This window comes from Doryrhamphus excisus, linkage group LG5 (assembly GCF_037039965.1).
Source record: "Doryrhamphus excisus strain RoL-2023G ecotype Guam linkage group LG5, RoL_Dexc_Guam_v1.1, whole genome shotgun sequence".
In the NCBI taxonomy this organism is placed as follows: Eukaryota; Metazoa; Chordata; class Actinopteri; order Syngnathiformes; family Syngnathidae; genus Doryrhamphus; species Doryrhamphus excisus.
The window spans coordinates 4,658,007-4,682,106 of NC_136361.1; the positions used below are offsets into that span (position 1 = coordinate 4,658,007).

The window sequence follows — 24,100 nt, forward strand, 5'->3', positions numbered from 1 at the left end:
GAGCTAGGGTCTGGGCGAGGCTGGGCCGCATCAGGTTTTCCCAAAAAAAAAAACAACAAAGAAACGCTTTTATACGCTTTTTTAACCCTAACCCTAACAGAAAAATGAATAAACTTTGCTTTGGTTCCGATTTTCTACAATAAAAGCTCTGATAAAACATTCCACTGTTCGCTTTTTATTTCAGTAATAAATAAATATAATAACAATAATAAAACGGCAAATAATAAAAACTTAAGAAACCACATATAGTTGGCGGGTAGACATTATTTTTTTCAGCTTAAAATTAACAAAGCATTATTAGAGCCCTATAGACATGACAAAACACGACTATAGTCACATTTATACTTTTCTTTATGTACAACATATTGCGCAACTGCGGGGTCTTGTGACACATGCTAACTTGCAAACTCGAGAGCTAGCGACCTAAACGGTAGCCTCCAAGTTATTTCCTTTAAACTTAGATAGCCAAAAACTTACCACTTCCACACAGATAGGGAGGATAACTATTAACAGTTATTTAACCTTTAACATGAACATTAATCAAACATAATAATTTTTTTCTGGGTACATGATACCATACAGCATCCATATTGGTGGGTAGACAAATTATTTTTTTCAGATTAAAATGAACAAAGCATTATTAGAGCCCTGTAGACATGACAAAACACGACTATCGTCACATTTGTACTTTTTTTATTTACAACATATTGCGCAACTGCAGGGTCTTGTCACACATGCTAACTCGCAAACTAGAGAGCTAGCGACCTAAACGGTAGCCTCCAAGTTATTTCCTTTAAACTTAGATAGCCAAAAACTGACCACTTCCACACAGATAGGGAGGATAACTATTAACAGTTATTTAACCTTTAACATGAATATTAATCAAACATAATAATTTTTTCTAACATTAAAGGCGGGGGCCTCAAACTAGTGTCCTACGGGCCACATTTGGCCCGCGGGCCGTGTGTTTGAGACCTCAGGACTGCAGAGACTGTTGATATTTAAAAAAAAAGATTAAAGAGACACCTTTTTAATAAGGCTTTTAACTAATATTTTTAAACTTTTCTTATGTTTTTATCTTTTTAGTCCTATTTGATGCTTTTAGTCTTTAGCTTTTAACTCCAGTGTTTCCTCAAGGGGGGTCCTCCACACTGGGGACTGTGTCGGGTCTGCTGAGGGGGTGCCATCCTTGGGTCCATCCTTGATCCTCAGTGCCATGCCATGTCTCCCTACTGTGTGTGATTGTGTGTGATTGTGTGTATTTGTGGGTGGGTATGTGTGTGTGTGCGTCTAGTATGGAGGGTAGGAGGGAGGGGCTTTCTTAGTATTTGTTTTCCTTTTAATTGTAGTAATTGTTTTTAACTCTGTAAAGCACTTTGTGTTGCATGTATTTGCAGGAAAAGTGCTATACAAATAAAGTTGATTTGATTTGATTCAACTGGGAGAAAATAAATCGTACATAATCAAAAGATGTTGGTATTTCCAGCAAGTAATAAGTAGTAAAGAGCTGGGAAAAAAATGGCTTCACAAAAGGTGGAAAAGTACTTTTTGACGTCAACAAACCAAGTTTAAAGGCTCTCAAAACTTTTTTTTTTTCCAGTGGAAAGACACTACATGCAGTCAAACGAGGAAAAGAAATAAACGATAGCTCCTTATTCTATGAGGGCATTTGCTTATACAGAATGAGTTGCCATCATTTGCATTTCGCACAAAAATTCCCCATTTGTGTTTGTCCTTCAGAAGGCAATCTTGCAGGTGCAGCGTCTCTCGGTGGGCAACGGGAATGCAATGATTGCAACAACAAATGTGAAATAACTTCCATCCTCCTCGGCACGACTGCGGCGCTTCTTCTTGTTACGTTCTGTCCCTTCATTTAGACAGACTAATTTGTCAGCCATTTTACTTGCTAGGCTTCGGTGAGCATTTGACAAACACAATGACACAGCAGTTTTGATACTTTAAAGTTTGAATGCGTTAGATGTTATTATTACACCTATGGATTCGGTGTAATACAGGAGTGAATTTCGGTCTAATATCTTCAGGCCTTTTTGGGACACACTCACATAGCACAATCAGAGTTAAGTAGTGCTTACATACGACTAATGGAAAACTACTGGGAGGCACAGAGCAGATGCATTGTTCTCACTCTCACTTTGACACAAACTTAACGTTCACCTGCTAGACACGTACACACTCACATAGCACAATCAGAGTTAAGTAGCGCTTACATACAACTAATGGAAAACTAATGGGAGGAACATAACAGATGCATATTTCTCACACTCACTTCGACACAAACTTAACTTTCACTTGCAAGACATACACACTCACATAGCACAATCAGAGTTAAGTAGTGCTTACATACAACTAATGAAAAACTAATGGGAGACACACAATAGATGCATATTTCTCACTCTCACTTCTACACAAACTTAACTTTCACTTGCAAGACATACACACTCACATAGCACAATCAGATTTAGGTAGCGCTTACATAGGACTAATGGGAAAGTACCGGCAGACACACAACAGATGCATATTTCTCACTCTCACTTCTACACAATCTTAACTTTCACTTTCTAGACACACACACTCACATAGCACAATCAGAGTTGAGTAGTGCTTACATACGACTAATGGAAAAGTACTGGCAGACACACTATAGATGCATTGTTTTCACTCTCACTTCTACACAAACTTAATTTTCACTAGCAAGACATACACACTCACATAGCACAATCAGAGTTAAGTAGCGCTTACATACAACTCATGGAAAACTAATGGGAGGCGCACAACAGCTGCATCTTTCTCACTCTCACTTCTACACAATCTTAACTTTCACTTGCAAGACATACACACTCACATAGCACAATCAGAGTTAAGTAGCGCTTACATACAACTAATGGAAAAGTACTGGCAGGCACACTATAGATGCATTGTTCTCACTCTCACTTCTACACAAACTTAACTTTCACTAGCAAGACATACACACTCTCATAGCACAATCAGAGTTAAGTAGCGCTTACATACAACTAATGGAAAACTAATGGGAGGCACACAACAGATGCATATTTCTCACTCTCACTTCTACACAATCTTAACTTTCACTTGCAAGACATACACACTCACATAGCACAATCAGAGTTAAGTAGCGCTTACATACAACTAATGGAAAAGTACTGGCAGGCACACTATAGATGCATTGTTCTCACTCTCACTTCTACACAAACTTAACTTTCACTTGATAGACACACACACTCACATAGCACAGAGTTGTGCTGCTGCTGAATGGAATGACGTTAGCAGCAGCACCATGACCCTCTACTAAGACTGCCGTTTCAGAACCGAAACATGATGCCATTTGATTTTACGGTAGTCGGTACCTATAAAAGTACCGTTAACGGGAACCCATTCCTATATATGATTGATGGAAAAATACTGTGAGACAAACAATAGATGCATTGTTCTCATTCTCACGTCTACATAAGCTTAACTTTCACTTTCTAGAGTGGCGCAGGATGGAGTAGCTTTTACAAAATGAACTGCCACACCAACCAAGGGATTTTATTCCACCTTTGAGAGCACACTTTATCTATTTTACTCATGAGATAGGAACATCTACAGTAAAAGAGCGTCTGTTCAACAAGAATGATTAAAGGATGAAATCTTCAGCTTTAAATTGACCTTGCCGACTAAAAATCCACCACCAAAGCTGGTCCCTGAAAGGTGAAACCCCCCATTTTCATTGACAGCCTTCAAAGAACATACTCTTGTTCACACTTTGTCACACTTCAGGGACCTGAAACGCCCCCAGATAGTACATCTACAAGCCAAAAGCGGCCTTCCATTAGCTGTATACACATACAGCATTTGGGTGTAAAAATGTGAAAAAAACAGCACTGTTATGTATTTTTCTTGGAGCTACACATGCACAGTGCTAAAAAACTTTATATATATATATATATATATATATATATATATATATATATATATACACAAACTTAACTTTCACTTGCTAGACACACACACTCACATAGCACAATCAGAGTTAAGTAACGCTTACATACAACTCATGGAAAAGTACTGACAGACACACAATCGATGCATTGTTCTCACTCTCACTTCTACACAAACTTAACGTTCACTCACTAGATACACACACTCACATAGCACAATCAGAGTTAAGTAACGCTTACATACAACTTGTGGAAAAGTACTGACAGATACACAATAGATGCAATGTTCTCACTCTCACTTCTACACAAACTTAACTTTCACTTGCTAGACACACACACTCACCTAGCACAATCAGAGTTAAGTAGCGCTTACATACAAGTAATGGAAAAGTACTGATAGACACACAATAGATGCAATGTTCTCACTCTCACTTCGACACATAATTAACTTTCACTTGCTGGACACACACTCACCTAGCACAATCAGAATTAAGTAACCCTTATATACAACTAATGGAAAAGTAGTGGCAGACACACAATAGATGCATTGTTCTCACTGTCACTTCTATACAAAATTAACTTTCACTTGCTAGACACACACACTCACATAGCACAATCAGAATTAAGTAACGCTTACATACAACTAATGGAAAAGTACTGATAGACACACAATAGATGCAATGTTCTCACTCTCACTTCGACACAAACTTAACGTTCACTCGCTAGATACACACTCACATAGCACAATCAGAGTTAAGTAACGCTTATATACAACTCATGGAAAAGTACTGATCGACAAACAATAGATGCGATGTTCTCACTCTCACTTCGACACAAAATTTACTTTCACTTGCTGGACACACACACTCACATAGCACAATCAGAGTTAAGTAGCACTTACATACAACTAATAGAAAAGTACTGACAGACACACAATAGATGCATATTTCTCACTCTCACTTCTACACAAACTTAACTTTCACTTGCAAGACACCCACACTCGCATAACCATCAGAGTTGAGTAACGCTTACATACCACTAATGGAAAAGTACCGGCAGACACACAACAGATGCGTTGTTCTCACTCTCACTTCTACACAAACTTAACTTTCACTTGTTAGACACACACACTCTGACGTACAAAGTAACATGTCAACCAAGGAAAACATCAGAACATAAACATAGTAATAATACTACCAAGCACATACTATCTTGTAATGTGAACTTACCGACACATTCAGCATTCCACTTGCTCGCTAACACACAAAAACGAATAAAAGAACAGACTCACCTGTCTTTTTCTCCAGCAGTGATGTTATATAGGTGATTGGCAGCACCATCAGCGCACGCCGTCAAAAGAGCTACAGGGAGACAGCAAGACAAAGGTAGACATGAGGGGAAATGAAATGCTGAGAAATTGATGAGAATGGTCACTGTCACATGCAGTAAAATGGAGGATAAAATGCACCGGATGATAAGGATGAGGTCTGTGGTTTCTGGAGTCAGTATTACACCTAAGTGGGTTTAAATCAGGGGTCAGCAACCCACGGCTACAGAGCTGCATGTGGCTTGTGGCAATGGTCAAGTATTTAACACCCGAAGTTGTTGAGTAAACATGTTTGTCAATGTAGTCATGAATTTATTCCCATAATATTTTGACTTTATTCTAGTAACAGTATTTTCCTCATAGTGGGCATTTTAAAAAAAATACATATTTTTTATTTAATATTTCAATAAGTGAAAAAGCCAATTAGTATCAACTTTGCTCTTTTTTACATTAATATTTTGACTTTATTCTGGTAACAGTATTTTCCTCATAGTGGCCATTTGAAAAAAAAACAACAACATATTTTTTATTTAATATTTCAATAAGTGAAAAAGCTAATTAGTATCAACTTTGTTCTTTTTTTTCATTAATATTTTGACTTTATTCTAGTAACAGTATTTTCCTCATAGTGGGCATTTAAAAAACAACAACATATTTTTTATTTAATATTTCAATAAGTGAAAAAGCCAATTAGTGTCAACTTTGCTGTTTTTTTTCATTAATATTTTGACTTTATTCTAGTAACAGTATTTTCCTCATAGCGGGCATTTTTAACAAACAAGATATTTTTATTTAATATTTCAATAAGTGAAAAAGCCAATTAGTTTGTCAACGTAGTCACAAATTTATTCCCATAATATTTTGACTTTATTCTTGTAACAGTATTTTCCTCATAGTGGCCATTTTTAAAAAACAACATATTTTTTTATTTTATATTTCAATAAGTGAAAAAGCCAATTAGTATCAACTTTGTTCTTTTTTTTCATTAATATTTTGACTTTATTCTAGTAACAGTATTTTCCTCATAGTGGGCATTTAAAAAAAACGACATATTTTTAATTTAATATTTCAATAAGTGAAAAAGCCAATTAGTATCAACTTTGCTCTTTTTTTCATTAATATTTTGACTTTATTCTAGTAACAGTATTTTCCTCATAGTGGGCATTTTTAAAAAACAACATATTTTTTATTTAATATTTCAATGAGTGAAAAAGCCAATTAGTGCCAACTTTGCTCTTTTTTCATTAATATTTTGACTTTATTCTCGTAACAGTAATTTCCTCATGGTGGGCCTTTTTAAAAAAAAACAACATATTTTTTTATTTAACATTTTCAATAAGTAAAAGGAGAACATGATTCCATCAATGTCAAATCTTTTTTTTTATTTTTAGAAGTGTATTTCAACTCTAACGTCAACAGTGATATTCAATTTATTTAGATGCCTTCCTCTAGCATTAAAGTTTCAAAAAAAATTTTTTTTTTACTTCTGCCAGTGAGGTAGCTCTTACCTGTTTTGATTTTTAAAAAGCAGACAAATGAGGAGGTTACTTTCTGCTTTTATGATATGCCGTTGCTCAAAATGAGATGCAAACTATTTGCAAAGGTATTCTCTTTCATGGCCTCTATTCTATTTAAATTGAACAGGCAGACTATTTTTTTTTTAAAAGCCCTTTTATGTTTGGGGGGTGTTGGAGTACACGCAGGGGAAAGACTTCAAAGATTTAGTTATGCTTATTCTTCTTTAGCTCGCACCAAAGAGACAGCCAACCCTTGTACATGTTGTCTGCTTTGTCTAGTATTCTTTGATGCTGTATTCATGTTTGTATGGAAGTAGGAGAATAGAATATATGTAATTGATTAGGATGAAAAAATACATCTATAAACAAGAAACCGGTTTGGACTGCATCAGTAGCATCCCAAGTAGTGCACTTTTTTTTTTCAGCCAAAGTTGATAAGAAACAAAGGTTCCTTTTGGATTCCATAGAAAATGCATGTGGGTCATTTTTGACCCACTTATGGAAGGTTGGGGTCGTAACACAAAAACTACAATTTCTTAAAATTTATAAAAGTTAAAAATGTGAATGGCATGATATTAAAAACATGTTTTTTTAGGAATACCTGTAATATGAAATGATGAAAAATTTTCATTATGAAGATATTTCAAGAAAACAACCTGACCGGGTCATTTTTGACCCACTTATGGAAGGTTGGGGTAGTAACACAAAAATTTCTTAAAATTTATAAAAGTTAAAAATGTGAATGGCATGATATTAAGAACATGTTCTTTAGGAATACCTGGAATATAAAATAATAACAATTTTTAATTTTGAAGATATTTCAAGAAAACAATCTGACCGGGTCATTTTTGACCCACTTATGGAAGGTTTGGGTAGTAACACAAAAACTAAAATTTCTTAAAATTTATAAAAGTTAAAAATGTGAACGGCATGATATTAAAAACATGTTTTTTTAGGAATACCTGTAATATGAAATGATGAAAAATTTTCATTATGAAGATATTTCAAGAAAACAACCTGACCGGGTCATTTTTGACCCACTTATGGAAGGTTGGGGTAGTAACACAAAAACTACAATTTCTTAAAATTTATAAAAGTTAAAAATGTGAATGGCATGATATTAAAAACATGTTTTTTTAGGAATACCTGGAATATGAAATGATGAAAAATTTTCATTATGAAGATATTTCAAGAAAACAACCTGACCGGGTCATTTTTGACCCACTTATGGAAGGTTGGGGTAGTAACACAAAAATTTCTTAAAATTTATAAAAGTTAAAAATGTGAATGGCATGATATTAAAAACATGTTTTTTAGGAATACCTGGAATATGAAATAATAACAATTTTTAATTTTGAAGATATTTCAAGAAAACAACCTGACCGGGTCATTTTTGACCCACTTATGGAAGGTTGGGGTAGTAACACAAAAACAAAAATTTCTTAAAATTTATAAAAGTTAAAAATGTGAATGGCATGATATTAAAAACATGTTTTTTTAGGAATACCTGGAATATGAAATGATGAAAAATGTTCATTATGAAGATATTTCAAGAAAACAACCTGACCGGGTCATTTTTGACCCACTTATGGAAGGTTGGGGTAGTAACACAAAAATTTCTTAAAATTTATAAAAGTTAAAAATGTGAATGGCATGATATTAAGAACATGTTCTTTAGGAATACCTGGAATATAAAATAATAACAATTTTTAATTTTGAAGATATTTCAAGAAAACAACCTGACCGGGTCATTTTTGACCCACTTATGGAAGGTTGGGGTAGTAACACAAAAATTTCTTAAAATTTATAAAAGTTAAAAATGTGAATGGCATGATATTAAGAACATGTTCTTTAGGAATACCTGGAATATAAAATAATAACAATTTTTAATTTTGAAGATATTTCAAGAAAACAACCTGACCGGGTCATTTTTGACCCACTTATGGAAGGTTTGGGTAGTAACACAAAAACTAAAATTTCTTAAAATTTATAAAAGTTAAAAATGTGAACGGCATGATATTAAAAACATGTTTTTTTAGGAATACCTGTAATATGAAATGATGAAAAATTTTCATTATGAAGATATTTCAAGAAAACAACCTGACCGGGTCATTTTTGACCCACTTATGGAAGGTTGGGGTAGTAACACAAAAACTACAATTTCTTAAAATTTATAAAAGTTAAAAATGTGAATGGCATGATATTAAAAACATGTTTTTTTAGGAATACCTGGAATATGAAATGATGAAAAATTTTCATTATGAAGATATTTCAAGAAAACAACCTGACCGGGTCATTTTTGACCCACTTATGGAAGGTTGGGGTAGTAACACAAAAATTTCTTAAAATTTATAAAAGTTAAAAATGTGAATGGCATGATATTAAAAACATGTTTTTTAGGAATACCTGGAATATGAAATAATAACAATTTTTAATTTTGAAGATATTTCAAGAAAACAACCTGACCGGGTCATTTTTGACCCACTTATGGAAGGTTGGGGTAGTAACACAAAAACAAAAATTTCTTAAAATTTATAAAAGTTAAAAATGTGAATGGCATGATATTAAAAACATGTTTTTTTAGGAATACCTGGAATATGAAATGATGAAAAATGTTCATTATGAAGATATTTCAAGAAAACAACCTGACCGGGTCATTTTTGACCCACTTATGGAAGGTTGGGGTAGTAACACAAAAATTTCTTAAAATTTATAAAAGTTAAAAATGTGAATGGCATGATATTAAGAACATGTTCTTTAGGAATACCTGGAATATAAAATAATAACAATTTTTAATTTTGAAGATATTTCAAGAAAACAACCTGACCGGGTCATTTTTGACCCACTTATGGAAGGTTGGGGTAGTAACACAAAAATTTCTTAAAATTTATAAAAGTTAAAAATGTGAATGGCATGATATTAAGAACATGTTCTTTAGGAATACCTGGAATATAAAATAATAACAATTTTTAATTTTGAAGATATTTCAAGAAAACAACCTGACCAGGTCATTTTTGACCCACTTATGGAAGGTTGGGGTTGTAACACAAAAACTAAAATTTCTTAAAATTTATAAAAGTTAAAAATGTGAACGGCATGATATTAAAAACATGTTTTTTTAGGAATACCTGGAATATGAAATGATGAAAAATTTTCATTATGAAGATATTTCAAGAAAACAACCTGACCGGGTCATTTTTGACCCACTTATGGAAGGTTGGGGTAGTAACACAAAACCAAAAATGTCTTAAAATGTATAAAAGTTAAGTTTAAAATGTGAATGGTATGATATCAAAAACTTGTTTTTTTCAGGACTACCTTGAATATGAAATGATGAAAATTTTTCATTACGAAGATATTTCAAGAAAACAACCTGACCGGGTCATTTTTGACCCACTTATGCATCTAAGGGTTAAAGGGGCCCTACATTTCCAACTTTACGGTTCCGCACTTACATAAATTACACAAGTCACTTACACTGTGCACAGAACACATGTAAAATACAGTAAGAAAAAATATAACACCCCTATAGTCATCTTTACACTCCTGTTATTCTTTGTTTATACAATAATGCCCAACTCTTATGGGATCATTTGCATGTTACTGAGCAAACTAGTTAGCCTCTATTTTATTTTTTGTAAACTTAAGACAGGGTTTTAAACGGACTTGGGAAGAAGGACAATATAAAATGTACCACTTCCACACAGAACGGGAGGAGAACTTGTTCTTCACAGGTTTTCTCCGGGTACTCCGGTTTCCTCCCACATTCCAAAAACATGCTAGGTTAATCGGTGACTCCAAATTGTCCATAGGTATGAATGTGAGTGTGAATGGTTGTTTGTCTATATGTGCCCTGTGATTGGCTGGCCACCAGTCAAGGGTGTACCCCGCCTCTCGCCCGAAGACAGCTGGGATAGGCTCCAGCACCCCCGTGACTCTCGTGAGGATAAGCGGTAGAAAATTAATGTATACTATATTGGATAAAACGTGTAAAAGTAACTATAGGGGTGTTATTTCATGTCTAAAGGGCTCTACATTATGCAAAAAAAACATACTTAGAAGGTCATGAACAGGATTTTGGGCTGCATGGCGGTCGAGTGGTTAGCGCACAGGCCACACAGCTAGGCAACCAAAATTCGATTCAACCCTCGGCCATCTGTGTGTGGAGTTTGCATGTTCTCCCCGGGTTTTCTCCGGGTACTCCGGTTTCCTCCCACATTCCAAAAACATGCTAAGTTAATTCTAGCGACTCCAAATTGTCCATAGGTATGAATGTGAGTGTGAATGGTTGTTTGTCTATATGTGCCCTGTGATTGGCTGGCGACCAGTCCAGGGTGTACCCCGCCTCTCGCACAAAGACAGCTGGGATAGGCTCCAGCACCCCTCGACTCTCGTGAGGATAAGCGGTAGAAAATGAATGAATGAATGTATACTATATTGGGTAAAACGTGTAAAAGTGACTATAGGGGTGTTATTTCATGCCTAAAGGGCTCTAAATTATGCTAAAAAAACGTATTTAGAAGGTCATAAACAGGATTTCAGGCTGCTCAGTGATCGAGTGGTTAGCGCGTGGACCTCACAGCTAGGAGACCCGAGTTCAAACCCACCCTCGGCCATCTCTGTGTGGGGTTTGCATGTTCTCCCCGGGTTTTTTCCGGGTACTCCGGTTTCCTCCCACATTCCAAAAACATGCTAAGTTCATTGTTGACTCCAAATTGTCCATAGGTATGAATGTGAGTGTGAATGGTTGTTTGTCTATATGTGCCCTGTGATTGGCTGGCCACCAGTCCAGGGTGTACCCCGCCTCTCGCACAAAGACAGCTGGGATAGGCTCCAGCACCCCCGTGACTCTCGTGAGGATAAGCGGTAGAAAATTAATGAATGAATGAATGTATACTATATTGGGTAAAACGTGTAAAAGTGACTATAGGGGTGTTATTTCATGTCTAAAGGGCTCTAAATTATGCTACAAAAAGGTATTTAGAAGGTCATAAACAGGATTTCGGGCTGCACAGCGGTCGAGTGGTTACCAGGGTGTACCCCGCCTCTCGCTCGAAGACAGCTGGGATAGGCTCCAGCACCCCCTGCGACCCTTGTGAGGATAAGCAGTAGAAAATGAATGAATATTTTCCTCATATAGCTGATTGGGCTGGACCAGGACCACTGATGCTATAAAAAAAAGAAATCTGCCTGTCATACAGGAACAGGCGTTGCATAAAATCATCAAACCAAACCCGCTGCGAGATTCCCGGGACTGCTGTGAGATAGATGAGACTTATCAAATATGTGATGCGGCTTGATGCTGGGATGTGACAGGTTTTGGCATTTCCTCCCGCTTAGATAAGACCTTTTTTTCAAATAGTTTGAGGGAATGTTTGGGTGGGTTTGTGAAGTGCCACAAGCAACGCCGAAGGAGAAGCTTTCTTTATCAGTTTTTGCTGCTGGCTCATGCTTGCCCATGGGATCCGAAGAAGAAGATTCTGATGACACAACCGTGGTACCGGGATAGCGGATCATAGCTCTCTCGCTGCTTGAACCCCCCCTGAACTTGATACGGCATGTATTTTTAATAATGTTTATGGGCTAAGCAGATGCCAGGGTGTGTGTGTGTGTGTGTGTGTGTGTCACTCGCCAGGTTGTGGGTCACCTTGAGGCACCAAAGCCAGGTCTCCACCCTTACCGACCCAACACACACACCGAATACCTCAGCCTCTCGTCACCTCTGGGAGAAGTATAAGCAGCAGGGAGCCAAAGTGTTGAGAGCGGAATACCGATCAAAGGGGACCTCAAACAGGTGCCGGGTGTGATGTTGTGAAGTGGGAACAAGCTGCTTATCTCACCCACGCACCCCCTCTCAACCCCACACATCTAGTCTATCAGTCACCCACTTTCTCCTTCAATCGCTTTCACTCGCGCCGACTTACTCACGGATTCTACACTCAGACACAACGCGGTGAGGCAATCAAGAGAGGGTGGCGCTCTGTATTAGATCAAAATTGTGCATGTGTTTACCCCCAAGTGCCTCATTTCATCATTTTGTTGATGTGAAGCAGCCTGCTGAGGTCGGTGAGCATCGCGCATTAACCAGTCAAGCATCAACTTTGCAATCAAGGCTCGAGTGGCGTGGAAAAGAAATATCGTTAAAAAGTAGGGCAGCTTAGAAGAACAAAGATGTCTTCCCTTCGGACTTCATTCCATTGCAAAACTGTTTTGAATAAGTAACCTGACCAGCCTGTTTTGCAGTGGATATGGATTAATCTATTCATCAGTTAGTTAACCATCATAATTAATTGGTTTTGACTGTAACAAGTGAAGCCGGATTCCTTGTTAATAATTCAAATGTTTTCGTAGTTAGAACATAGAAATCCTGTTTATTCATTCATTCATTTTGTACTGCTTATCCTCACAAGGTTTTTTTAGTATAATTTAGAGCCCTTTAGACATGAAATAACACCCCTATAGTCACCTTTAGACTTCATTCATTCATTCCTTCATTCATTTTCTACCGCTTTTAACCTGCTGGAGCCTATCCCAGCTGTCTTCGGGCAAGAGTACACCCTGGACTGGTCGCCAACCAATCACAGGGCACATATAGACAAACAACCATTCACACTCACATTCATACCTATGGACAATTTGGAGCCGCTAATTAACCTAGCATGTTTTTGGAATGTGGGAGGAAACCGGAGTACCCGGAAAAAAAACCCACGTATGCACGAGTAGAACATGCAAACTCCACACAGAGATGGCCGAGGGAGGGATTGAACTCGGGTCACCTAGCTGTGAGGTCCGCACACTAACCATGTGGCCACCGTGCAGGCCAAAATTCTGTTTATGACCTTCTAAATGTGTTTTTTTTTCATAATTTAGAGCACTTTAGACATGAAATAACAGCCCTATAGTCACTTTTACACGTTTTACCCAATATAGTATACATTCATTCATTTTCTATCGCTTATCATCATGAGGGTTGAGGGGTTGCTGGAGCCTATCCCAGCTGTCTTCGGGCGAGAGGCGGGGTACACCCTGGACTGGTGGCCAGCCAATCACAGGGCACATATAGACAAACAACCATTCACACTCATTCATACCTATGGACAATTTGGAGTCGCTAATTAACCTAGCATGTTTTTGGAATGTGGGAGGAAACCGGAGTACCCGGAGAAAACCCGGGGAGAACATGCAAACTCTACACAGAGATGGCCGAGGGTGGGATTGAACTCGGTTCTCCTAGCTGTGAGGTCTGCGTGCTAACCACTCGTCCGCCGTGCAGCCCAAAATCCTGTTTATGACCTTCTAAATACGTTTTTTTTAGCATAATTTAGAGCCCTTTAGACATGAAATAACACCCCTATAGTCACTTTTACACATTTTACCCAATATAGTATACATAATAAGTGAAAACAACACATACATAAGACATATTATACCCTCAAACATTCTTTTTTTAAAACTTCCTGTTTTGTGCAGTACTTCCTGGGGTGGTTATTGTCTCATCAATATGATGTAATGAACATTATGTCTGAGGGTGGACTTGAACCCAGGTCTCCTAGCTGTGAGGTCTGCGTGCTAAACACTCGACCATCGTGCAGCCCAAAATCCTGTTTATGACCTTCTAAATACGTTTTTTTTACCATTATTTAGAGCCCTTTAGGCATGAAATAACACCCCTATAGTCACTTTTACACGTTTTACCTAATATAGTATACATAATAAGTGGAAACAACACATACATAAGACATATTATAGCATCAAACATTCCTTTTTCATGTACTTTTTAAAACTTCCTGTTCATTACAGTACTTCCTGGGGTGGTTATTGTCTCATCAATATGATGTAATAACATTAAAGGGAAAGTTCAGATTTTTGGAAGTTGTATGACATCCACATTAGCAGTGACTTAGAATTTTGGTGAGGAGGAACGTTGTTCCGTTTACGGTAGTTGCTGGGGTCACCCCCCTAAGTAAAGAGTCACATGGAATATTCCGGTCCCCAATGTTACATTGAGGACAATTTACCTTAACACTGCATAGAGTGAAAACAAGTTCCCCTCCCGTTCTGTGTGGAAGTGGTACATTTTTTGGCTTCTTATTTTGTCCTTTTTCCCCACTCTGTTTAAAACCACGTCTTAAGTTCCGTGCAGCCCGAGTAAAATATAATTATGCAATATTATGAGACTAATGAATCCCCATCTTGGTAAACAATGGACAATCTAAGCACTATAATAAGTGATTGTCAAGTCTCTGGATACACAGTAGCTGGTGAAATCAAGTCAAAATAGCAAAATAACAACAAAAGGCACAACCTACCGTGCCAAACAAGTAAGAGAGTAAGAGTCTGGAGCAGGAAATAAAAACGTCAACAAAAAAAACCTGATGTTTGCTATTATGCAGTCCTATACAAACAAGCCTGCAAATGCACCACATTCTTGTGTGTTTTTGTCCGCTATGTCTTTGTTAAAAATTTAAATCCCCTTCATCCTTGATATATTCTCCCCACCCAAAAATATCAGACGACTTGTTGTGCACAAACCAGATAAGAAAACTGCAGTCTCCCGTGTTATTGAAATGTTTCATGTTAACACAAAGAGCGGCTTGTGTACAAATGTGGGACTAACAAACGATGGAAAAAGCTCAGGTGCCTCATGGGGGTTTCGAACGTTATTTAAAAGTATGTTTTAATTGCAGGACCATGCTATAGTTAGTGTTGCAAATAATGATTTTTTTTAGTTGATTAATCTGTTTCGATTAATCGAGTAATCTAAGGAAACAACAGGAAATTATTTATATTTTCAACTCAATAAAACCAAATAGTACCAAATTGATTAATCGGGTAATCTTTAATCATAAATTAATTAATCGATTAAATTCAATGAATAAGTTGCAGCAACATGTTTGGTTGTAGTTCTAAATATGTTTTTTTAGCATAATTTAGAGCCCTTTAGACATGAAATAACACCCCTATAGTCACTTTTACACATTTTAACCAATATATACATAAGAAGTGAAAACAACACATACATAAGACATACTATAGCCTCAAACATTCATTTTCCATGTACTTTTAATCGGGTAATCTTTAATCATCAATTAATTAATCGATTCAATTCAATGAATAAGTTGCAGCAGCATGTTTGTTGTAGTTCTAAATACGTTTTTTTTAGCATAATTTAGAGCCCTTTAGACATGAAATAACACCCCTATAGTCACTTTTACACATTTTAACCAATATCGTATACATAAGGAGTGAAAACAACACATACATAAGACATATTATAGTCTCAAACATTCCATTTTCATGTATTTTTAAAAATATTTTTTTTTTGTAAAATTTTAATTTGTAAAAATAAAAATAAAAATAAAAATAAAAATAAAAATAAAAATTAAATAAAAATAAAAATAAAAATAAAAATAAAAATAAAAATAAAAATAAAAATAAAAATAAAAATTTTGTTCAAGACTCTCTTTTGTTCAAGACTCTTCATCCTTGTATTTTGCAAACATCAACTGCTTGTATTGTTTCTTGAATTCGCTCATCGTTGTGCATTGTCTGAGGTCCTTAAGCTCAATAATTGAGCAATTGATCAATTACTGCATTTCCGTCAATACAGCAACAAGGCCGTCTCATACTTGTGTTCTAGAGTTGAGTTCATATCACTTTCTTTGACATAAAATGCTAACGCTTGCAGCGAGTTAGTTTTGCAGATTAACAAGTCATTTATTTTTTTCAACAAAGTCACAGTAGATCTATGTCTCAGGGCAAGAGACTCATGCTGCATATTCAGCCCGTGGCAGCGCAGGGGAACTTTCTGTTGTATCAAATTAGCTTTGTTTTGAATATGGTAATTTTTTTTTTTTTTGGTTGTTGTTGCAATTGAGGAGACACAGGAGTATTAAAGTTGCAGAAAGGGAAGGTTATTTATGATGAATATATAATTAAAAGGCGACTCACCGGGGGAATGTGTTCAGAGAGCAGGAGAGGGGTCATGTTCAGTGACAAGGTAGCACATTTGGTGCAACGGAGGCTACAAAGGCGCCGTCGTATTTTGGAGCAAAAGCAACAGGGGAGCACAACGTCGGGGCTAATGAATGTGGAGAGGATTCAAGTAAGGCAAATCAAGTTAGTGAGTAGTGTTGCTGACCATGGATATTATTAGTGTAATGGTATATTCACTTTTGAAATAAATATAGAAAAATTTAATATAATAATAACATAATAACTACAATTCAAGAAACAATACAAGCAATACAATCACTATATTGACACTTACTATGGTACCCATTATGTCATTGTATGGTCATATCACCTCGTACTTCGGTACGTGACAAAAATAAATTAATAAAAATTTTTTTTTTAATAAAAATAAAAAAAATAAAACTTAAAAAATAAAAAAAATAAAAATAAAAATAAAAATAAAAATAAAAATAAAAATAAAAATAAAAATAAAAATAAAAATAAAAATAAAAATAAAAATAAAAATAAAAATAAAAATAAAGTAAAATAAAATAAAGTAAAATAAAATAAAACTAAAATAATGAAAAATAATAAAAAATAAAACTTGAAATATATTCGCAAAGCAGGAAGTGAACAAATGTAACAGTTACTGATTGTAAAAGTACCAGATGGAGGGGTAGGATTTAATAAGCTTTGCTTCTTCCTACTCCTTTTGGACATGTGGAACTGTGAACTGATTATGGGATGCATTCACTTGTAATCTGATGCGTGTTCAAATTTAATTAAAGCATTACCATTACCATTTATACAGCAACCTTTATACTGTCATTTTCTGTTCACTATGTAGCCTCTCCTCCTCTGTATCTCTGCAGGGATCTCGGCGTAGCCAAGGGGTGCTCAAAGCTAACAGCCGCTCCCGAGTGTAAACAATGGAGCAAGCGGCTAGCTAAAAACGTAACAATATGAACATCGTCAAAAAGTAATAAATAAAGTAAACAGAAGATACAGAGCTGCCGTCATGAGCTTGCATTCGGGCGGCGCCATCTTGAAACATGAGACCTTTGCATCAATTCTAGTCTATATCAATCGGAACTATATGCTTGTTTATGATGTTGTGCTTATAGGAAATAATGATATTTTATAAATGTAGGTTTTAGGGTTAGAACATTACCTTTACTCCACAGCGCGTGAAGGTAGTCCCTATCCACAGGCTGGTTTAGGATAATGAGACCAATCCTCTGTTTGCCTGTTGGATCAAATGCAAAAAAATATCATACATATAAATGTGGCCAAACAGAGTTTTATGAACATAGAGAAAAAATTTCATCGGTTAAAAACCTTCAAAATAGATACCAACGAGTATCGTAATATGTGTGTCTAAACTTTCCAGGGGTTGCACAATAATGTAAATAACCTCAGCGGCGAGTATTTGGAATGCTACGACCTTGGTAACACGCCATCTGCGACTACATGACAACACGGCCCTTTAAAAGCAGCACAAACAACACACAAAAAAAAAACATGTCAACCTGTCGTTCCCCTCCTTCCTTTGTAAGAACCTCCATGCTTCATTGTCAAAGTCCCTGTCCTGGGATGAATCGTTTCACAAATCTATTTCGCCTCTTCTCTCAACCTCCCATCCATCTTGCCTTGACTTTGTTTTATTTATTTTTTTCCATTCCTCCTTCCTTTTTGCTCCGCTGCAAATGCAGAACCCCTGACTGCTACTTTGCAATTGCCATTTTTCTATCTGCAGGGGAGCAAAGAAGTAATGGGAAACAATGCATCCTTTGACAAAGTACAAACTAGAGCTGCTCGAATAGCCTTAATGGGCCAAAGATTACAGCAGCACCTCTCTCCCAACCCCCCCTCACCTCGACACTATTCCATTTATCGGCCTCTCTGCCTTTATGAATCATTTCTCATGCATTTTTAACTGTGTTGCTTTTTGTAATGAAAGTGCGAGCTTGAAAAAGATTCACTTCTCAATTTACGGCTTTAACAAAACAAAACAAGAAAATCTTAGTTTTGACCAGTTATCATATGTGTCATATAAAAGGAAAAAGGGTGATGATAAACATAGAAGCAGGATTTTTATTTATGCAACACAAGGTGAGGGTGTGGCTGCTCAAGTACAATATGAGCAGTACTGTTCTTTAAATTAGACAGCAACATGGTCCATCTGTAACTTAAAGAGCCAAAAACTCACATTAAAAATTTGCTATAATGTCTATGATTTTTTAGAAAAGAAAATGTTAAATAAGAATTTAATTTAAATTTAATTTCAGTCATTTTTTTAGCATTATTTTAAATACGTTATCAATATCATCATCCAGAAAATTACTTTCTTTTGAGTACCATAATGGTTAATCCAGTTAGTATCGTCAAGCAAATCTTTTATGCAGCAGCTACGGTCAATCATGATTATTAATAGAAATTAATAATTCTTTGCCTTGTTAAATGTGAAAAAAAAAAACATTCTGGAACCTTCAGTGTTAATTGTTTTTTGAGAAGTAAATTTCCTTATTTATAAATCAAATAATGTACAACCTTGGACATGCAGTTTTTAAACTTATTAAAGCTCTCTAGACATGAAATAACACCCCTATAGTCATCTTCACACTTGTACTACGAAATATTGTAGCTATAATCAGAGAAAGTAAGCCACGCAGGACATAAATAAGACTTATAAATGTGTACCCAAGGGTGAACTAACTGTTGGGTCTGACAGGAAGTGATGTCGAGGGTTCAGAGTTGAGTTTCAGCTTAGCAACAGTAAATGTTTTGATTAGGGATTTTTATTCAGCTTTATTGTGCCTGTTGTGAGATCATTCAAATCCTGCAATAAAAGCCTGTTGTTCTGGCGATCAAGACTGGTGCTTGTGTGTCGCACCTCAAATATCTCAAATATCTTACTTTTTATTTTTCTACACAAAATAAGATGAAAAATAAATCAACAAATCAAGAATAAAGAAAATCAATCAATCAGTAATAAATAAATAAATATAATAATAATAATAATAAAACGGCAAATAATAAAAACTTAAGAAACCACATATAGTTGGTGGGTAGACAAATTATTATTTTTCAGATTAAAATGAACAAAGCATTATTAGAGCCCTGTAGACATGACAAAACATGACTATAGTCAACATATTGCGCAACCGCAGGGTCTTGAGACACATGCTAACTCGCAAACTAGAGAGCTAGCGACCTTTAAACGGTAGCCTTCAAGTTATTTCCTTTAAACTTAAATAGCCAAAAACTTACCACTTCCACACGGATAGGGAGGATAACTATTAACAGTTATTTAACCTTTAACATGAACATTAATCTAACGTAATCATTTTTTTGTATACATGATAGCATACAGCATCCATATCAAACTAAACATATTAAACTTTCATATCAAGGCGGGGGGCCTCAAACTAGTGTCCTGCGGGCCACATTTGGCCCGCAGGCCGCGTGTTTGAGACCCCTGGTATAAAGGAAATACTTTCAAGGATGTTAAGGCCAGGGATAGACATAATAGTTGATTAATCCATTATTGATCGCTCCCATCAGTTCTGCAGCTTAAACAAATATTGTACTCAAATATTAGACACGCTCAGCCTGTTCAGTAGGATCTGTCTACGAGTAAGTGTTTATTCACTTCATATGCAAATAACCCCTCAGTGGATAGCAGAAAATAGTTAAATCAAGCCTCCTCCGACGTCAACAAGAAACCATGATAAGTTTCTTGCTCGGTATCACGCCTGATAAAGATAAAGATGTATTTAAAATGCCTTAAACTTTCATTTTTTTTCCCCAATGGTTCTCTATATTGAGACATTCCTGCTCTAATTATGTTTAGAATACACTGCTGTTGCTTTCTTAGCTTAATCTCTCCGAGGAAATGCTTATCGGAGAGTATAAAAGCAGCCCCTGGATGCATTTTAAAATCCCTGGTGTGCAGTGTCGGAATTTGAAATCCGGAAATTTAGTCATAAATGGAATATATTCCTGGAATATATGAGTTGGTGCATGTGTGGTATTTATGCTGTCGAGCACTTTTCAAAAGAATCCCAAGGTGACATTTCTTTGTGAGGAGAGTGCAAGAAAAGGATGAGCTCATCCATGTGTGTGTGTGTATGTGTGTGTGTGTATGTGTGTGTGTGTGCATGAGAGGTTATCGGAAAAGTCACGGCTGGTTGAGTTTGTGTTTTTTTTTTTTGTTTTCAGCAGACCTCTTGCCAATTAAGAGACAAGACTGACAAAATCGTCTCCTCCTTCTTTCTCCTTTTCACCTCCTTCTGTTTGTCATTTCTGTTCTCAGCTTCAACTCCCTTTTCTCGAAAGGGTCAAACTCCTCTTTTTTTTTTTTCGAATGACCTTCCAGTACAGTTAAACAACAGGCTGACGCAGCCATAAAGTCCTAAACCCAGAGGACAGTTTCCTTCCTTATAAACTTTTTCAGCTACTGTAAAATGCACTCTGCAAAATTGATATTCATCTCTCTTCCTCAGTGTTGGCTTTTTTTTGTTCCCCCCTCCAGCTTCTTCTTGCATTCATAATGTAGCAGGAATATTTCTTGGACAGTACAGGTGAAACGGTCAAAGAACATAATCGAGGGAGGTAGTGGCTCAGGAGGTAGAGCAGGTCATCCGGAAAAGCGGTATATTGGTGGTTGAATCCCTCGCTCCATCCACCTTGTCACTGTTGTGACAGTATGTCCCTGGGCAAGGCACTTCGCCCACTTTGCCGGCAGGGATGCCCACACCGGCGTTGGTCGGAGAGGCCGTTTCCATTACACTACCCTCAGAACAGCTGTGACTGCAGTATACCAGTGGTCTCAAACACGCGGCCCACGGGCCAAATGTGGCCCACAGGACTAGCTTGAGGCCCCCGCCTTGATATGAAAGTTTAATGTTCGTGCGGCAAGTTTGATATGGATGCTGTATGCTATCATGTACCCAGAAAAAAATATTACGTTTGATTAATGTTCATGTTAAAGGTTAAATAACTGTTAATAGTTATCCTCCCTATCCGTGTGGAAGTGGTAAGTTTTTGGCTATTTAAGTTGAAAGGAAATAACTTGAAGGCTACCGTTTAAAGGTCGCTAGCTCTCTAGTTTGCGAGTTAGCATGTGTCTCAAGACCCTGCGGTTGCGCAATATGTTGTAAATAAAAAGAGTATAAATGTGACTATAGTCGTGTTTTGTCATGTCTACAGGGCTCTAATAATGCTTTGTTCATTTTAATCTGAAAAAAATAATTTGTAACTTATTAAAATAATTAATAACTTTTTATTATTTGCCGTTTTATTATTATTATTATATTTATTTATTTATTACTGATTGATTGATTTTCTTTATTCTTGATTTGTTGATTTATTTTTCATCTTATTTTGTGTAGAAAAAATAAAAAGTAAGATATTTGAGATATTTGGTGCGACACACAAGCACCAGTCTCGATCGCCGGAACAACAGGCTTTTATTGCAGGATTTGAATTATCTCACAACAGGCACAATAAAACTGAATAAAAATCCATAATCAAAACATTTACTGTTGCTAAGCTGAAACTCAACTCTGAACCCTCGACATCACTTCCTGTCAGACCCAACAGTTAGTTCACCCTTGGGTACACATTTATAAGTCTTATTTATGTCTTACTTTCTCTGATTATATCTACTATATTGCGTAGTACAAGTGTGAAGATGACTATAGGGGTGTTATTTCATGTCTAGAGAGCTTTAATAAGGTTAAAAACTGCATGTTCAAGGTTGTACACTATTTGATTTATAAATAAGGAAATTTACTTCTCAAAAAACAATTAACACTGAAGGTTCCAGAATGTTTTTTTTCTCATTTAACAAGGCAAAGAATTATTAATTTCTATTAATTTGCTTGACGATACTAACTAGATTAACGATTACAGTACTCAGAAGAAAGTCCAAGAGTCATTTTCTGGATGATGATATTGATAATGTATTTAAAATAATGCTAAAAAAAATGACTGAAAAATAGCAATTAAATTCTTATTTAACATTTTCTTTTCTGAAAAATCATAGACATTATAGCTAATTTTTAAGATGACTTTTCATCTGAGTGGCATGACACTGGAACGTGACGCCATCTTAACACGACAACAATAGTACAGATTCATTATATGCACAACAACAAATGCAAGTGCCTTGCTGTTGTCACAAAAATACCACTGATTTGTTTTTGGAGTTGCAATTCCCTCGGGACAACGCGTGTCAGCCCGACTGGGAGGAAGACAAGTGTGACAGCGACATGAATAAATAAGTGTTTTGATCAGTTGCTCACATCACACACACACACAAGCTTGTGTCGAGGGTTTGTTGTGATTCCAGCGCACTAAGACAATGTGTGTTGATTAATGGCGTGCATGTGTTTGCACTGAGACGATGGAGGTCTGTTACCTGATGGCAGTAGGCAATCCAAAGGGGACAACTCTTCATTCATGGCCGCAGGAGCCTGGCTTCAATTAAGCGACTCACCGGGAACTGAGGAGAGGAGTTATTATTATTTTTTTATTACTTGCATTTTTTTTTATATCAACAATTACAAGTGGTCCTTTGTTCCGCCTTACAACATGTTGTGGTTATTTATGAACATGCTGCTTATTAACTTTTTGCACTTGATTATGTCTCCCAAGCAGCAGTGAGGCAAAGAAAATTAGCATCATGAACAGCTCAATGTGACCATTATTAATGATAATTATTGCATGCTAGAGAGGTCATGGAGTCCATGTACTGCTACATACCATCTTAAGATGGTAGGCCAACCTCAGGTCTAAAAGTAAGACAATGTTCTCTTTTTAATACCGTTTCATTTAATTATTGTATCAACAGTACTTTATATGTCAATTTCAAAATTCCTGTTTGGTATTGAACTACAAAAACCTGCTAAGGTGCATTAAAAAATGTTCAACAAGCACATCCAAGTCATAGTAATCAAACAAAAATATAATAAATAATAAAACAATGTCAAAAGTCTGTAATATATTTAAAAAGATTATATTCACAGCATTTCTTTGCATTAAACCATAAAATACTCACATGAACCCCAAATATACTCACATTCTCTCCTGTAAAATAGCAGAGCAGAGCATATGTTCCCAATAATACCTCTCAATGAGTCTTTTTTCACCGCTCTTAGACATGCCAAAGCAGCATGTTAATTATTGAATGATAATAAATGAATAATCATATCAGTGACTTATCTCTGTGCTGTTTCTAAACGCCCATAAAATAGAATGGAGATCAACCTTCTAGTTACAACCCCTTTGATTGGTGAATATGGGCACGTGCCAATAGGAAATACAGAGATGCATTGGATATG

The 24,100-nt window shown here is 36.1% G+C and overlaps 1 protein-coding gene across 4 annotated transcripts in view; it reads right to left on the reverse strand.

Annotated features, from left to right (window-relative positions):
• Window positions 1-24,100, reverse strand: part of tpk1 (thiamin pyrophosphokinase 1) — a 72,743-nt gene that overhangs the window by 48,220 nt on the left and 423 nt on the right. For 3 of the 4 annotated variants that reach the window (XM_078790609.1, XM_058060119.2, XM_058060120.2), the window contains exons 2-4: window positions 23,179-23,262; window positions 17,926-18,000; window positions 5,248-5,317 (exon numbers count right to left, since the gene is read on the reverse strand). In XM_078790609.1, coding sequence (XP_078646735.1) covers window positions 5,248-5,317; window positions 17,926-18,000; window positions 23,179-23,221 — 188 coding nt within the window. In that variant the 5' untranslated portion in view covers window positions 23,222-23,262. Of the gene's footprint in view, window positions 1-5,247; window positions 5,318-17,925; window positions 18,001-18,283; window positions 18,404-23,178; window positions 23,263-24,100 lie in introns of those variants that run through there. The other variant, XM_078790608.1, reaches the window with a different exon arrangement.